The sequence below is a fragment of the Halichondria panicea genome, chromosome 2, assembly GCF_963675165.1.
Source record: "Halichondria panicea chromosome 2, odHalPani1.1, whole genome shotgun sequence".
NCBI classification, from domain to species: domain Eukaryota; kingdom Metazoa; phylum Porifera; class Demospongiae; order Suberitida; family Halichondriidae; genus Halichondria; species Halichondria panicea.
This window is the reverse complement of record NC_087378.1, coordinates 7,248,768-7,265,914: the sequence shown is the minus strand read 5'-3', so window position 1 is coordinate 7,265,914 and position 17,147 is coordinate 7,248,768. Positions and strand designations below refer to the sequence as shown.

General features: G+C 42.4%; 2 protein-coding genes across 2 annotated transcripts; both read left to right on the top strand.

Annotated features, from left to right (window-relative positions):
* Positions 1-24: 24 nt before the first annotated feature.
* On the top strand, positions 25-5,243 carry LOC135332053 (transmembrane 9 superfamily member 4-like). Its single transcript, XM_064527368.1, has 15 exons — positions 25-301; positions 421-526; positions 791-834; positions 1,120-1,229; positions 1,334-1,498; positions 1,897-2,078; positions 2,261-2,413; positions 2,668-2,738; positions 3,133-3,265; positions 3,452-3,533; positions 3,685-3,760; positions 3,877-4,136; positions 4,316-4,379; positions 4,480-4,689; positions 4,964-5,243. The coding sequence occupies exons 1-15, from the start codon at positions 164-166 to the stop codon at positions 5,111-5,113; spliced, it is 1,944 nt and encodes a 647-aa protein (XP_064383438.1). The 5' UTR covers positions 25-163; the 3' UTR covers positions 5,114-5,243.
* Positions 5,244-5,282: 39 nt separating this feature from the next.
* Positions 5,283-16,969, top strand: LOC135332266 (uncharacterized). Its single transcript, XM_064527642.1, has 5 exons — positions 5,283-5,869; positions 9,865-11,014; positions 11,504-11,889; positions 12,884-14,050; positions 15,494-16,969. Exons 1-5 carry the CDS (start codon positions 5,478-5,480, stop codon positions 16,653-16,655), a joined length of 4,257 nt encoding a protein of 1,418 aa, XP_064383712.1. The 5' UTR covers positions 5,283-5,477; the 3' UTR covers positions 16,656-16,969.
* Positions 16,970-17,147: the final 178 nt, after the last annotated feature.

Below are 17,147 nucleotides of genomic sequence, written 5' to 3'. Positions count from 1 at the left end.
TCTGCTATCTAGTGCGCATGTGCCACTTTGCTCTCTCTATTAGCGAAAAGTAAGAGAAACGTTGAAATAGTATTGGATCCTTAATATTCCACAGAGCAAAGTTGAAGAAGTACTGGACTTAATACTTGCTGGCACTCCAAAGCTTTCCAAGGGTCACTAGTCAATGGGAGATAACGTATTTGGCATGAAGTCTCTGATAATTTGCAGTCTCTTTACTCTTCAAATCTGCCTATCCAATGGTTTCTACATTCCTGGAGTGGCCCCTGCTGAGTTCCATGGGGGAGAAGAGCTAATAGTCAAAGTGAGTACCATAGAGAGAGACTAAACCATGCTATGCAGTTGTTCTTTTCAGTCGATTCACGTTTCCTATTAATGCACACTACTCGACGATCAAGATTAAAATATTCATGATCCCCATAGGCTGTGAAGATGACCAGCGTGAAGACACAGCTGCCCTATGAGTACTACTCTCTCCCATTCTGTCGACCCGCTGACGAAAAGATGCACTACAAAAAGCTCAATCTCGGTATATAGATACATACACACACAACACAACAGTCCTGCTTGAATTCAGTGGTTGATTAAATGCGTAATTGCATGTATCAGTGTACCGGGTATACACACACACACACACACACACACACACACACACACACACACACACACACACAGTGTACCGGGTATAACTATTGATAGTCCCCAAATCACTGCTTTGTATTGCGATTTGTTTGGAAACGCCTTTCCTTTAGTATAGTCTACCATTATTCATTGACTATTCGTACCCATTCAGGTGAGGTTCTAAGAGGGGACAGGATTGTGAACACTCCATATATGGTGAGAGTTGTACTATCACAGATAATATTTCTAGAAAGCACCAAAAAGTATCGAAACAAAAGTTGTGCCAATCCTAGTTAAGCGTACTGGCTTTAACGATGTGATTCATTTTATAAGTGAGGGAGTATTTTAAGAGCCTATCATACAATGTCACGTAAGTATTTGGCAGCCAAACGAATAAATTGGAATGTAAATATCAAGTTTCGATCTTTTCTAACTCATAGCTGTGTTGTCAGGGATACACGTGTACATTACATTTACGACTTCATACATATACGTACACAGCTGCGTATCCGTGAATCAGTGGACTGCAAAGTATTGTGTACTGTCGATCTCACTTCAGAGCAGACGGATATGTTTATTGAGAAAATTGACGAGGACTACACTGTACATATGTGAGAAACTATATATAAAGTGGCACCTAAAAAAATGTTGTGAATATTTTTTCCCCACTCTAAAAATGTCTGTCTGTGAATTTATTCTTTCTTTTTGTTTGCAGGATAGCAGACAATCTTCCAGCTGCCTCAGTGTTTAAGAACCTCAAGACAAACGAGTTACAATATGAAGATGGCTACAAGCTTGGCTTTATTAGTAACGACAAGTACATTCTCAACAACCACCTCACGATTGTCATCAAGTACCACGATCTCAAGGGGGCCGATGCGTAAGTTAACCGAATAGTACAATAGTACCTGAAATAGCACGAATGCAGGCCAGATACACACAGCCTTTGCCAAAGCTTTTTCTTGTTGTCATAATTATCTGTAGTGCTTTTGGTACATAGCAATCTCTATGAGCCTGTACTATACTATACTACACAGTTTGGCCACCATGTGCTGCATAATGACAGTATTACTAGAATGTTTTGCGAGCATCAAACACTTTGCGAGAGTTGATCCATTTGCAGCAAAACCTAAATTACTAGTAAATTAATACACACCATCCTTGCCAGAACGCAATAGTTACATCGCAAAGGGTGCTGATTTGGCTCACTCGCAAAGGTTTTTCACCAGCAAAGTATTCTAGTAATACGGAAATGTACACGTGTATCCGCTCCCTCAGGGAACCTGTGTATCGTGTTGTGGGGTTTGAGGTGGAGACAAAGAGTTACTCCATGGACTCTATGATGAGTGTTACCCCTAACAACGACCAGGGTGTCCCTATGGCCGACGTTAAGTCTGAAGATAGGAAGCATTGTAAACTCAATAGCGAGCAAACCAGTGTCCTGCAACTACAGAAAGGAAGTAAGTGGATGAATGCTCGTAGTAACTGTAAGGTTGAACATTTGCAATGATGGTCTTGTGCAGTATCATCCCTGTGTTTGTGTCTAACCCAACTGTAGTATGTGACTCTAGAATCTTGATTGCTTTACCATTAAGCTAAGAGAACAGTGTGTATGATATTTCTCCTGCTATGTCCCCTCCAGCTAAGACTAGTGTGATGTTCACGTACACCGTGGTGTGGCAGGCTAGTGACGTTGCCTGGGCATCACGTTGGGACATCTACCTTCAGATGAGTGACGTACAGATCCATTGGTTTGCCATCTGCAACTCTGTCGCAATTGTCCTCTTTCTCTCTGGTGAGTCAAATCCCATACTCCATATACACTGTAGCTTTATGCGTGTAATATCAAGTTCGGTTTGGAAATGCCTTCCATCTTAAATCACATATTACTAGTTTGGTAAAATTCCTGTTGCCTGTGTATATTGGAGTGTGTACGCATACTATGATGTTCACAGTTCTACCTGTAGCTTAATAGTGAATATTCACTTACTGTGTGTGGTTTATGCTGTTAGTTTGCACGTATGGTTCACTCCCCCGTTCTCCCTCCAGGAATTCTGGCCTTGATCATCATCAGAACACTGAGGAGAGACATTGCCAAATACAACCAAGACGAGGAAATGGTATGCAGTGTGTGTGTGTGTGTACTTGTGCGTAGGACAAGTAGGTAAAGATCATCAATAACACACACACAGTAACTATGTTGTATAATGATGTTATTGGCATACCGTGTAGCGGGAAATTTTCGCTATTTGGCTCAAGAGCCCCCTCAAAATAAATGTTTGTGGTTCAATGCCAGGAAACCACACCCACCAAGAGCTTTGCATGTGAAATAGCGGTGCGTGGGGGTTCATCCCAGTTTCATTTTCGCGTTAACTGCTCTGCCCTTGGAAAACATGAAATGTCGCACCTTACGAAAATTTCCCGCTATACAGTACACGGGTTGGAGTCAACTTCACACTTACCCGTTAATTCTGACCTATCTTCATGTTTATACCCTCCTCCTCTTACTCACAGGATGACTCTATTGAGGAGACCGGTTGGAAGCTGGTTCATGGAGATGTATTCCGACCTCCTCGTTACCCCACCCTTCTCGTGGCTTGTCTCGGCTCAGGCATTCAGATATTCTGTATGGTCTTCATTGTCATCGGTGAGTTGTGGCGTGTGAAAGTGTATCAACAAAGTATCTGTGCAGTAGTCTGATCACGTGTAAAATAGGTCTACTATGTAAGGCTGACTTGGTTATAGCCTACATGAGTACCTCAGATATTATTTTTGTACCCATAGTAGCTGTTTCCCACGGTTTCATCAATGTTATTCCTCTCCCTTTGTGCAGTGTTTGCCATGTTTGGCATGCTCTCCCCAGCCAGTAGAGGGTCCCTCATGACTGCAGCCATCGTCCTATTTATGTTCATGGGGTGAGTAATTCCTAACAATTAATACCCTTGACCCTTGACCTTTTGTAATTAAGATCTACTAAGTAAAAATGCCGACTTAGTTGTGTACATGTGGCTATAGATAAACTGTGTGTTGATGTGAATTGCTCTTCCTCTCTTTCTGTGTGTGTAGAGTGACTGGTGGATACCATGCAGCTAGGTTGTTTAGAACCTTCAAGGGTAATAGCTGGAAGAAGGCTGCCAGCATTGTAAGCAAGCACACTCTAACCCTACCTGTGTGTATACATATATACGTGTGTTTACCATGCACTCAGCGTCTCTAGCCAGGTAATAGTCTTTATTGCTGACACGTACTTTCTTGCAGACTGCTGTCTTCTTCCCAAGTGTTGTGTTTTGTATTGGATTCTTTCTCAACTGCTTCATATGGGGGGAGCACTCCTCTGGAGCAGTACCATTCACCACCATGCTCGCTCTGCTCTGTATGTGGTTTGGGATTTCTTTTCCACTCATTTTCGGCGGATTTTATTTTGGGTTCCGGAAGCAGCCGTATGAGCACCCTGTACGCACCAATCAAATTCCTCGTCAGATACCTGAGCAAGTGTGGTACATGAATCCTGTTGTCGCGTAAGTTTATCAAACCTGGTCTTATAATAGCATAAAGTAATAATATTACTTGCAGCATATCTATAAAATTCTTTTGCCTTAACACTTTGTAAACCCTCTGAAGTTTGTCTATGTATATGCATGAAAGTATTTATTACCTCTATGTGTGTGTGACGGTTGCCTTTGATCGCCTTTCATAGCTCTCTAATTGCTGGAATTCTTCCATTTGGGGCAGTGTTTGTGGAGCTGTTTTTCATTCTCACTGTAAGTTTTGTATTTCTGCATAACGTTTGACACTCCCACACCATGGTTATACAACATCTTCAAAATTCCTTATAGTATAATACCTTAACCCCGCACACAGGCCATTTGGGAGAACCAGTTTTACTACCTGTTTGGCTTTCTGTTCCTCGTGTTTGTGATCCTCATCATAGCCTGCTCTGAGGTGGCTATAGTTATGACGTACTTCCAACTGTGTGGAGAGGACTACCACTGGTGGTGGAGGTCTTTCCTGCTCTCTGGCTCAGCCAGTTATTACGTCGTTGCCTATTCTGTCTTGTACTACTACACAAAGGTGGGTCCAGTTAGCTCTTGAGACTACACGTGTTTAGGATGTAGTCAAGTGACCACAAAGTCTGTAAGAATGACTGTTAAAGTAATGGAATCAGGTGACACACACAAACACACTATTTGGGAGAATGCTCTTACTATTGAATCCTGAGATTTTCCTCAGTTTTGTTTATATTGTCTACAGTTAATTGATTGCTAGTTTATGTATGTACTGTGTAGACATTGCTCTCCCATGCCCATGTGATATTACATATTATATTGTTTATTTCTCTGTGCAGCTGGACATCACTGAGTTTGTGCCCACCCTCCTCTACTTTGGCTACAGCTTGGTCATGGTGTTTGGATTCTGGCTGCTCACTGGAACTATCGGATTCTATGCCACATATTTGTTCATCTGTCGTATATATGCCGCTGTGAAACAGGACTAATTCGTTGCCCTAATCCTGACTGTAGTATTATAGAAGTAATCTTACTATATTATGGAGTAATTTCATGTAACACAAAAATCATTTTGGTTTATTTTAGTCAATGTACGGTATAATGTTTTGAAACTATGAATATTGGTATAATGGGTGGAGAGAGCTTGCAAAATTGTGCCTCACCTCTGAAATCTGATCTGTAGGCAGTATAGTACAGTAGTCTAGTTGATCTAGACGCAAGTGCAAATAAGTAGCTATCAAAACTGCTCGATATAATATACAGTTAGCAGGATTTCAGCTCTCTATCACCACTGCAAGTGCTGTATCTGAGCTATTTTGATCACCTGGGGACCTCTGCACACAGTACGTCGACATGGGGAACTGTCTCGGTGGAAAAAACAACCGTAGCCGAGCTCAAGGCAAAGCTTCGGTCATTGACAAGTCCAGATTCCATCCAGCAGCACCAGGCGGAGGCTATGGACCTGACAGTATGTCTGCACAAAATCCCAGTATGAACTCTTCAACACCTCTTAATGGGCCTCAACATGGCAGCACATCATACATACCCAGAGGCCCAAGTTATATCGCCCTCTTCGACTATGACCAGAGAACGAGCGAAGACCTGAGCTTCAGGAAGGGAGAGAGACTCGAGATACTCAACAACACAGACGGGGACTGGTGGCAAGCTAGGAGCATAGAGACGCAGAGAGAAGGATATATTCCTAGCAACTACGTTGCTGAGCATAAGACTATACAAGCAGAAGAGTGAGTCTTGTCTGTTGGTGTTTATGCAAATTATCCGTAAAGTTGACAGTTTGGTATTGGTTAATAATTCTTTAAATTGTTGTGTTAGGTAATCTTCCAACACTAGTGAGTGTAGCATGCTTTCTATAAATGTATCTTCTTGTATGTTTTGGACATTGTGATCACTCCCACTCAGTCCTGTTTTTCCCTTGACGATTAAGTGACCCATCGTACATGTATGCCTGCCGACCTCCCAACAGTTGACTCTAGTCAGCTGGGTACTCTTAAAGCAATCACGGTTGCGTGTGTGTTTTCACCTAATTATTGTTAGCTAGCTCTTGTATCAATCTTGTAGTAGCTTATAGTGTGTTAATTTAATACCACTTCCAAATACAGGCTGTTTGCAATGTTTGAGTATTAGCTTACACTCGAGACCAATTGGCATTTTTCGTTCTCTTTGCATCGCTCCATAAACAGTTTACTTGAATTTCCAGGAGTGATACCCCTGGATAATGTTTAGCTGTGAAGACCTATTAACAGGCTAGGTTATACCCACTGTATCTGCTTACTGTTGTGTTTTTGCTAGTCGAGTGCTCCAATAGACTATGTGGTCTAATGTTTATTGAGGAGAGAGTTTGTGTATTGAGAGCTGCTATAGCTACCTCTTGCACATACAAAACAAGTCTTTAAATTCTCCTGTTTATATAAACTAACTCACTGGCTATACCCCCTAAAAGCATAACTACATGTAAGTAGGTGCTTGTGAGATGTGAGTGTGTGTCCCTCAAGTGGCCAGCTAGAGCTTCTATGTGACAACATGATTGTAATAATGGCATGCCAACATTAGACAGAGAAACCAGTCAAATTATTTTGCTTTCCTTTTTTGAGACATTCCCTGAGTGCCATTTATGCTATTGAGGCTCTAGTTACAAGTGCATGGATCGTGACCCTATTTGTTTGCATAGGGTGTACCCAGAGTAGTATCATCAAAGGCTTAGTTGACTGCTCTCCCATCCCCTGGGTTGCTAAGTATCTTCCTGTATGGACTAGGCCTAGTTCATCCCCTGTGTTACTAAGTATCTTCCTGTATGGACTAGGCTTAGTTCATCTCCTCTGTTGCTCAGTATCTTCCTGTACATGTCTGTACTAGGTTTAGTTGACTGCTCTCCAATCCCCTGGGTTGCTACTTGTGTACTAGGCTTAGTTCACCCCCTGGGATGCTAAATATCTTCCTGTATGGACTAGAACTTCCTATCTTGTGTATACACTTGTGCATACTGGTATCAAAACATTTCAAACATGCTTCGCATTAATTTTTATTTCTACTTACATGCGTGTGTGTGTGTATTGGTGTTGTTAAAATAGATGCCTCAAGCTTCCATGAGCAGTAAGCATTTCCCAACATAGCTTATCAGGAACAGAAAATGAAGTAGATAGAACGTCTCAGAAGGATATATAGTAATTTCAGCTTTTGGAGTTCAATTTTAATTTTAATTCTGTTGGTCCTCGTACATGTCTGTGTAGATTTAGTCATTAATAATTGTTAGTCCTCGTACATGTCTGTGTAGGCTTAGTCATTAGTCCTCGTACATGTCTGTGTAGGCTTAGTCATTAATCTGTTAATTGATTGTTAAATTGAGCGATTAATCTCTTGCAACTTTGTCATTCCACATCTGCTGACTCCCTATTATACCTCACCTCCCACTGTGGACACCCGTAGCACCTGATCCCACTGTGGACACCCGTAGCACCTGATCCCACCCACTGTGGACACCCGTAGCACCTGATCCCACTGTGGACACCCGTAGCACCTGATCCCACTGTGGACACCCGTAGCACCTGATCCCACTGTGGACACCCGTAGCACCTGATCCCACTGCGGATACCCGTAGCACCTGATCCCACTGCGGATACCCGTAGCACCTGATCCCACGGTGGATACCCGTAGCACCTGATCCCACTGTGGACACCCGTAGCACCTGATCCCACTGTGGACACCCGTAGCACCTGATCCCACTGTGGACACCCGTAGCACCTGATCCCACTGTGGACACCCGTAGCACCTGATCCCACTGCGGATACCCGTAGCACCTGATCCCACTGTGGATACCCGTAGCACCTGATCCCACGGTGGATACCCCTAGCACCTGATCCCACTGTGAAGTACCCTAGTAGCTGCATGCTCATAATCGTAATAACTCGATCTTCTCTAGACTTAGTATTTCCCCAGTCTGTCTAGATTCTATCGTCTTTATATATGCCATTGCTCAGTTCACCCTCTTCAGCCTTTCCTTGTGTGTGGCAGCAGCACAATGCACTAGCCAATTGAGTGAATGTTTACTGGTTGCTGTGGTTGCATTGTACTTAGACCACAAGGGAAAGATTATGTGGATAATATCAATTGTGTATTACATGGACAGAGGACACCCAATACGTGAATACGTTGAATATAACACATATCTTATAGCCTCGACATTGACTACAAAAGTACCCACCGTTTGCCAAGTATTTGTATCAGTCAAGGACATTCATCTAATGCCAACATGTACTAAACAATTAAAGGTATTGAATTGTAAGACTGAAAGTGTACGGTACTCTGCAATTTGCTCTAATGTACCGAAACGTACCATATACCAGGAAATCAATGAGGCCCATATTTGTTGTGAATATAAAGTGAGTTCCAAGAAAAGAGGTCAACTTTTAAACAACTTGAATTGTTTGTTTATAATAAGCAATTTAGTTTATGATCAGAGGGGACGTGAACGTACTTACTTGCCTGTAGATTTACAATGGTATATGTTGAGGTTACAATACAACAGCTTAGTAGTCATTAACTTTAATGCATGAGTTGTGTCACGCCATTTGCTAGTATGTGTTTGCTTAGTGTGTGTTTCCTGTATCAAATTTCCACACATATTTTAGTGTGCGTCATAACGAGTGTGTGCCTAGTGTGTGGGGGGTACGTGTTTCAAAGCCTGTATGTGTTATGTCAGTCCCCACTCCCACTCGTGATAATAACTGTGGCTATTTTTAGAGCCCTGATAAAGTGAAGTGATTTCTGTGTTATTGTAAGGTAGCTACTCCTACTAGATAAGATATGCATTAAGTAACACCACTTATTGTCGACTCCTTGCACAGGGCTTTTTTTAGTTTTGTTGGTGGTATTTTGGTCAACAATCAGTGTGTGTGAAATTTACTTGTTGGTAAACTTTATAACTTGAGGTTTAGGCTGTGAATGTCTCTGTAGTTAGGTAGTTACACAGCAGTCTAATGATTACAATAATTGCAGTAAATCCCAATTATGGACACTTCTATTTTTAGGTGTTCAGTTTGTGTCAAGTTTGTGAAACATGCCATTGGCAGATATTTCCCAACAGAAAAATGCTTCACTAGTACTGTCATCAAATACACAAATACACATAGTTTTTATTTATGCACAACAGGGTGTCATACAGGATTTTGAAGTAGAGGGGGGAATAAGAAATTAACCAGAAAAGGTTGCTAAAAAAAAAGGTCAACTGTTATTTCAATACCCTGTTAGTATGTTAGTATGTTAGTATGTCAGCTATAGACACTCAGTCATACAACTAGTACATGAATTTTAGGGGGGATATCCCCCCTTTCCCCTGTACGACACCCTGCACAAGTGGCAGGTGTGTGTTTTTTACATCACGCAGCTGCATATAAGTCATGAGAGGTGTCCCTAAAATAACTGTCAGTGACCCATAATCTGTACAGTATAATATCAAATATATCTCTAAGTTTTTTTGTACATTTTAAATTGTCTCCATGTTAGGATTTACATGTGCCTATAAAAGGGGAAATGTGTATTGTTTATGGAAATCATCTGGCTAGCTTGTATCATAGACCAAACAAATAAATTGTACTACTGTCTAACACTCTTATACGTGACACTAACCCCCCCCCCACACACACACACACACACACACACACACACACACACACACACACACACGCACACACACACACACACACACACACACACACACACACAGCTGGTTCTTTGGTCCCATCAAGCGAGCTGAAGCAGAGAAACTGCTCAGGGCCTGCCAGAAACGCGGTGCCTTCCTTGTTCGAGAGAGTGAAAGCAAACCTGGTGACTACTCATTGTCAATTCAAGACGGAGAGAATGTCAAACATTATCGAGTCCGACGTTTAGACGAGGGAGGATTCTTCATCACTAGAAGAGCCGTGTTCAACACCTTAAAGGAACTGGTCGTCTACTACCAAACGGACAGTGATGGGCTGTGTGTAAACTTGCGTTGTCCCTGCCCACAAATCGAAAAACCTCAGATCGACTTGTCCCACAAGACAAAGGATATGTGGGAGATTCCTAGGGAGTCCATCACTCTGGTTCGTCGCCTTGGTGCTGGTCAGTTTGGAGAGGTATTTGAAGGACTTTGGAACGGAACCACGCCCGTAGCTGTCAAAACACTCAAAGCCGGTACCATGCAGCCTGCCGCATTCCTCCAAGAAGCTCACATCATGAAGAAACTCCGACATCCGAAACTGGTGCAGCTCTATGCTGTGTGCACTCAAGAAGAGCCTCTTTTGATCATCACAGAGCTCATGTCACATGGTAGCTTGCTGGACTTCTTGCAAGGTGAAGGAAGGTCACTAAAGCTGCCACAATTGATCGACATGGCTGCCCAGATTGCTGCTGGAATGGCTTACCTCGAGCTTCACAATTACATCCATCGTGATCTAGCTGCTCGAAACATTCTGGTGGGGGAAAACAACATCTGTAAAGTGGCTGATTTCGGTCTGGCTCGTCTGATTGCTGATGATGAGTATAATGCCCACGAAGGAGCGAAGTTCCCCATCAAATGGACAGCCCCTGAGGCTGCACTCTACAATCGTTTCAGTATCAAATCGGACGTCTGGTCGTTTGGTGTACTGCTAACAGAATTAGTGTCGTACGCTCGAATTCCTTACCCAGGAATGTCGAATGCTGAAGTGTTGCAACAACTGGAGCGAGGCTATCGAATGCCGTGTCCACCCAACACGCCTGAGAACCTTTACCAAGTCATGTTGGACTGTTGGAAAAAGAATCCAGTCGATCGGCCAACATTTGAAGCTCTCCTCTGGAGATTAGAAGATTTCTTCGTTTTGGACACTGGACAGTATCATGCTGCTGCAGATGTACTTTAAAAATTCATAACTATTTTTTTAATTGACTAGACATTATTCTCCAACATTTTTGACCATCTGCAACGACAGTACATGTATCGCACAAGTTGCAACAATTTGTTTGTTGTATCGGTTTTTATCTATTAACTATAACTGTTGTGTTGTTTTATAATGCATTCCCTTGTTACAGAATATTTGTTGTATTACATTGTGAAGAAAAAAATAATTGTTTGTCATGACCGTTGTAGTGTTGTGCTGTTTTGCGCATGCGTACTCGCAATCGTGAAAGGTGTCTAATTAACCGAATCATATAAGTCACCTCTTGCAAGACAGATTTACGGTCAGAAGGGTGGGTCCCAAGTAAATTGGCTTTCTAAGATCAAGTTGATCGTTTCATGATATTCTAAGGACACAAAGATCGCCCGCGCCCATTGCTGCTTCTATAGTACCGTAACTTGATGGTAGAACTAGACTAGATCTTGACTATAATCATCGGACAGGTAGATACAAAAGCCAGCCATGGGCAACAGTTGTGCTGGCACCCCCACCAAAGATGAACCACCGGCCACAGAGCAAAAAGTAACTAATTCGTACACGGGCCACCAAGTACCTGATGGTAGACCTCAAGATCACCCTGCAATGCCTCCACCCGTGCCTACCAAGCCCACCCTTGGCGGCGGCGTGGACAATTCAGGACGGACTATCTATGTGGGAAAGTATGACTATGAGTCTCGTACTGATGACGACCTGAGCTTCAAGAAGGGAGACCTGATGTACATAATCAGCACTGATGAGGGAGACTGGTGGTTTGCTCAGTCCAAGGACACTGGAAAAGAGGGATACATACCTAGCAACTATGTGGCAGAGTGGAAGAGTCTGGATGCTGAAGAGTGAGTGATACTATACGTACCTGTATCAGATTGGTAGTTTATTTATAATTATGATGTGGGTTTCTGTTCAGTAGCAAATATTGTGTGTACGCCTATGTCTATCTGATAATAATTTTCTAAACTTCAATAGCCCACTTTTCGGTTGAATTTTAGCTTACTGGGGGTGGATTACCGACCGTGTACAGGCTTGTGGGGTTATTATTGGTGTGTTGTCTAGCCTAACATTTTACATCGCTTTGGCTATAAGGTACCTCAGGGGTTGTAATCTTTCCGAAAGCCATTAGGAATGTAGTGTAAAGGTTCCTAAATTTTAATAGTGATTTCCTCTACGCTATTGTATTCTGTGTGTTCTGAAAGCTTTTAGTGTTGCAATATAAATAAATATAGTGTGAGTGCCCTGAAGACTTCCAAGTATTTGAAGCTTTAGTCAGTGTTCTCGGTCATTTGGTTTGTGTGCAGCCTTAGCAGTATCCTAGAAAAAGCCCCTCCATTGTTCTGGTGACCTTTATAACCATCTGTACCTTCATTGTAACATACTAGTGTTTACATAAGATCAAGTATTGCTCTCTGTGTGCCTAAGAGCAGTTGTAGTTCTTAAACAAGCCTTTCAGTAAAAGTAAACAGTTAAAACAACAAGCTTGCTAATTGTGCGTTGTGTGTGTGTGTGTGTGTGTGTGTGTGTATGACATGTACAGGTACTTTCTGTTTGCTGTGATTCATTTCTTTGAATACTGGTACTTTTCTTGTTTTATGATTATGTACGTATGTGTATGTTGTTGTCACGTGGTTACTGCTATTTTAGTAGGCAAAAAGGAAATAGTTATTCGGAAACTTTAGATCGATTAGTCATTTTCAGTATGCTCTCTGGGAAGTTTCGTGGGCTGATTAGATGAGTAATTCCTCAGATTAGTGTGCTGCGCCAGTAAACCAACTAATAGTCTACTGCATCAGCAACAACGCTGATAGCATACACTCTTTCTCTTTCTCCTTGCAGGTGGTTCTTTGGGAAACTCAAGCGGGTGGATGCAGAGAAGCAACTCATGATGCCGTTCAACTTGATGGGCTCTTTCCTTGTTAGAGACAGTGAAACTACTCCCGGCGATTTCTCTCTCTCGATTCGTGACCAAGTACGAACTCGACACTACCGCATACGAAGATTTGACAATGGTGGGTTTTTCGTGACGAGACGAGCTACGTTCAATACAATTCAAGATCTGGTCGAGTACTACAAGATACAATCTGACGGCTTGTGTTGCACTCTCATGCATCCTTGCTCTGTTTCTGAAAAACCCATCACTGCTGGCCTGTCGAAACAAGCTAACGAGGAGTGGGAGATTGAACGACATCAGATTAAACTACTCAGAAAGCTCGGAGCCGGTCAATTTGGAGAGGTCTGGGAGGGTCTGTGGAACGGGACAACTAAAGTGGCCGTGAAAACACTCAAGCCTGGTACTATGTCTGCTATCGAGTTCCTCCAAGAAGCTGCTCTCATGAAGAAACTCCGACATCCAAAGCTGATCCAACTGTACGCTGTGTGTACGAAAGAAGAGCCTATCTACATTGTGACTGAACTGATGAAATTTGGTAGTTTGCTCGATTATCTCCGTGGAGATGGACGAGCCCTTCAAGAAAAACAGTTGATCGATATGTTGGCTCAAGTTGCGTCCGGAATGGCCTATTTGGAGCAGGCTAACTACATCCACAGAGATCTTGCTGCTAGAAATATCTTGGTCGCCGACAATCTCATCTGCAAAGTAGCCGATTTTGGTCTCGCTCGAGTCATTGATGAAGACATATACGAGGCCCACACTGGTGCAAAGTTTCCCATCAAATGGACCGCCCCTGAAGCTGCTCTCTATAACCGGTTCACTATCAAATCCGACGTCTGGTCATATGGAGTGCTTATCTATGAAGTAGTCACCTATGGCCGATTCCCCTACCCTGGCATGACAAACGCTGAAGTGCTTGAAAAGATACAAACAGGATATCGTATGGGCGCACCTCCAAAATGTCACAAACGACTTCACGATTACATGCTGGAATGCTGGAAAGAGGATCCCGTGGCTAGACCGACTTTTGAGACTCTGCAGTGGCAGTTGGAGGAATTCTATTCCACCAACGACAATGATGGTGGATATCGCGATCCCGATAAGATGAACTGAACTCCGGTACATGTAACTAGTAGTGTTTGTTAGTATTCTGTGTGTTTTCAATAGTGCGGTTTGTTTTCCTTGAATAACTTGTGCTGTACTATAGTGTCACTGATTGTTGTTACATACATGTTATTTAGTAGTGTTTTTTTGTATCGCTTGGTTGCCTGATACACTTACTGTTTTTTATCCCATACATGCTAATTTTTGTACCTTCGACAGCCGTTTTAATATGTGGTCATTCTTGATTGTATTATGTAACGCTCCCTTTGCGTATTCTTCACTAGGTAAGCTTTTATAGTCTTTTAGGCTACTCGTTGCTTCTTATAGTCTAGCTCAACTGCGTTTGTGGTGTAGTCTCACTATAGCTAGCCCTCTACTTAGCTACTCGTTGCTTCTTATAGTCTAGCTCTACTGCGTTTGTGGTGTAGCCTCACTATAGCTAGCCCTCTACTTAGCTACTCGTTGCTTCTTTTAGTCTAGCTCTACTGCGTTTGTGGTGTAGCCTCACTATAGCTAGCCTGCGCTCTACTTTAACTGTTTGCTAGTCTAAGCTGTGTTGGTTATGACTAGATTCTCTTGTGTTAGTGTGTACATGTATGTCTATTTTGGTACCTTCATTGTTTTTGTTTGCCTAGATGGGTGATGTCTGACCCCCTCTAGCCAACAATCACTTACAACAATGTTGCCCAGCAACCAGCAAAGGCCTGCTTCTAGTATCCCTTAACAACAAAGAACTGGTTCAAATGAATGTGTAGCACACAGCCAAAATGGTTGAACTGAAATGTTACATTTCTATTTAGGCCCTTAGCCTTGTGTAGGCAGTACTAATGGCTGTGCTTAATTGCTGAACTGGGCGACTGTGAAGTGGTATCTTTCAACCCACTAGTTTGTCAACTGCTTCCATATTTGGTGAACTGTTAAAGCCCCAGCTTACACAAGTGTCACACACAGTTAGGGCTTAATCCCATAGTCTCAGTATGCTTTAGGTCCATCTTCTTAGCCTTGTTAATTTGTGTGACCTTATTCAAAGGTTCTGAAGATGGTTTGTGGTCATTGTGATGTGTTCATGTGTTTATAATACATTCCCCTACTCGTATACATGGTTGCTATGGATATGATGGAGACCTCATGTCTGATGAATACAGTATTGCTAATAGCAGCAGCTGTTGTGTGTTGTTGTTGACCTTAAAACCTAAAACATATTTTACATAGGGTTCGTGTTTATATAATATTTCTGTGCGTATTTTAATATCCGTAGCATTTTCTGTACATGTATGGTACCCTACGTATATAAATAACTGTGATAAATTTAATATTGTGTGTAGTTTGCGTCACCCCATTTTATGTTATAGGGACTAACCCAAGTAATGTACATCACCTGTGTACATGTAGTACATAGTTATGTTTCATAATGAAAGTACACTTGACAACTTTCCCTCCCTGATTCCCAGGTGGTTCTTTGGCAAAGTAAAGAGAGTGGACGCAGAGAAACAGCTCATGGTGCAGTTCAACCAGTACGGTTCCTACCTGCTGCGAGACAGTGAAACTACTCCCGGTGATTTCTCACTCTCTGTTCGAGACAAGGAGAGGGTCAGACATTATCGAATCAAGAGACTCGAAAATGGAACCTTCTTTGTCACGAGACGAGTGACTTTTGAGAACGTTCGCGATCTAGTTGCCTACTACCAGCAGCAAGCTGACGGGTTGTGTGTTAATTTGATGTACCCTTGTTTACTGTCAGAGAAACCACAAACAGCTGGGTTGTCAAGACATGCTAACGAGGAGTGGGAGATCGATCGACGACAAGTTAGACTACTCAGTAAGCTCGGAGCCGGTCAATTTGGAGAGGTCTGGGAGGGTCTGTGGAACGGGACAACTAAAGTGGCTGTGAAAACACTCAAGCCTGGTACTATGTCTGCTTCCGAGTTCCTCCAAGAAGCTGCTCTCATGAAGCAACTTCGACATCCAAAGCTGATCCAACTGTACGCTGTGTGTACGAAAGAAGAGCCTATCTACATTGTGACTGAACTGATGACTAATGGGAGCTTGCTCGATTATCTTCGAGGGGATGGACGATCGCTAAAACTTCATCAACTAGTTGATGTCAGCTCTCAAGTGGCATCTGGAATGGCCTGCTTAGAGGAGCAAAACTACATTCATCGCGATTTGGCTGCTAGAAATATCCTTGTTGGAGAAAATCTCATCTGCAAAGTAGCCGATTTTGGTCTCGCTCGAGTCATTGATGAAGACATATACGAGGCCCATACTGGTGCAAAGTTTCCCATCAAATGGACTGCCCCTGAAGCTGCCATGTACAACCGCTTCACGATTAAATCAGATGTCTGGTCACTTGGAATAGTCCTCTATGAGATCATTACGTACGGCCGATTCCCATACCCTGGTATGACAAATGCTCAAGTGTTGGAGGCGTTACAGCAAGGCTATCGAATGCCCCGCCCACTTGGGTGCCCTGACAAGCTCTACGATGTCATGCTTGACTGCTGGAGAGAAGAGCCTGCCAACAGGCCCACGTTTGAGACTTTACAGTGGCAGCTTGAAGAGTTCTTCACAGCTGAAGATGGTGGTTATCGTGAGCCAGAGCAAAATGCGTAATAGAAAAAGACGTTTTTTGACAGACTCAGAAATTGACTCTTTGTGTTAAATATGACTTACATTGACATGGAGATTGCTCGTTTAAAAAGGTATTATTTATGTATGCTATAGTTGTATATTGTCTGTTTCTTTTGTACACCATTTATGTATATAATATGTATAGTTATTTTGCTACTTGACCTAATTGATCGTGTCTTAAAAATTAAGTGTGATATGATTATTTTTTGTTCAACGTCAATGTGTAGATTTTCAGTGTTTTGTAGTAGTCCACCTCGTTTTGCTTTGAGTATAAATAAAAGATTTATTTGCAATTGTATTGATCATCTTGGTACATCAACATGGTATTTTGTTTTGAGCATGTGCACATTAATCCTCTATATCAAGCCGCGGGTTAATGGTGGTAATGATCGACTAATTATAATATTCCAATCAAATTCGGTTTATTGGGGATTTTTATCCTGAAAGTGGGCGTGGCGGCATCCATGTGGTAGT

What these genes read in the sequence shown, in the direction of transcription:
- LOC135332053 (XM_064527368.1), top strand. Translation starts at nt 164, where the DNA reads ATGGGAGATAACGTATTTGGCATGAAGTCTCTGATAATTTGCAGTCTC. An exon ending in GTCCTATTTATGTTCATGGG is followed by an intron (nt 3,534 to 3,684) that starts GTGAGTAATTCC and finishes CTGTGTGTGTAG; the next exon opens with AGTGACTGGTGGATACCATG. An exon ending in AGCTGTTTTTCATTCTCACT is followed by an intron (nt 4,380 to 4,479) that starts GTAAGTTTTGTA and finishes CCCCGCACACAG; the next exon opens with GCCATTTGGGAGAACCAGTT.
- LOC135332266 (XM_064527642.1), top strand. Translation starts at nt 5,478, where the DNA reads ATGGGGAACTGTCTCGGTGGAAAAAACAACCGTAGCCGAGCTCAAGGC. An exon ending in AAGACTATACAAGCAGAAGA is followed by an intron (nt 5,870 to 9,864) that starts GTGAGTCTTGTC and finishes ACACACACACAG; the next exon opens with CTGGTTCTTTGGTCCCATCA. An exon ending in ATCATGCTGCTGCAGATGTA is followed by an intron (nt 11,015 to 11,503) that starts CTTTAAAAATTC and finishes TCGGACAGGTAG; the next exon opens with ATACAAAAGCCAGCCATGGG.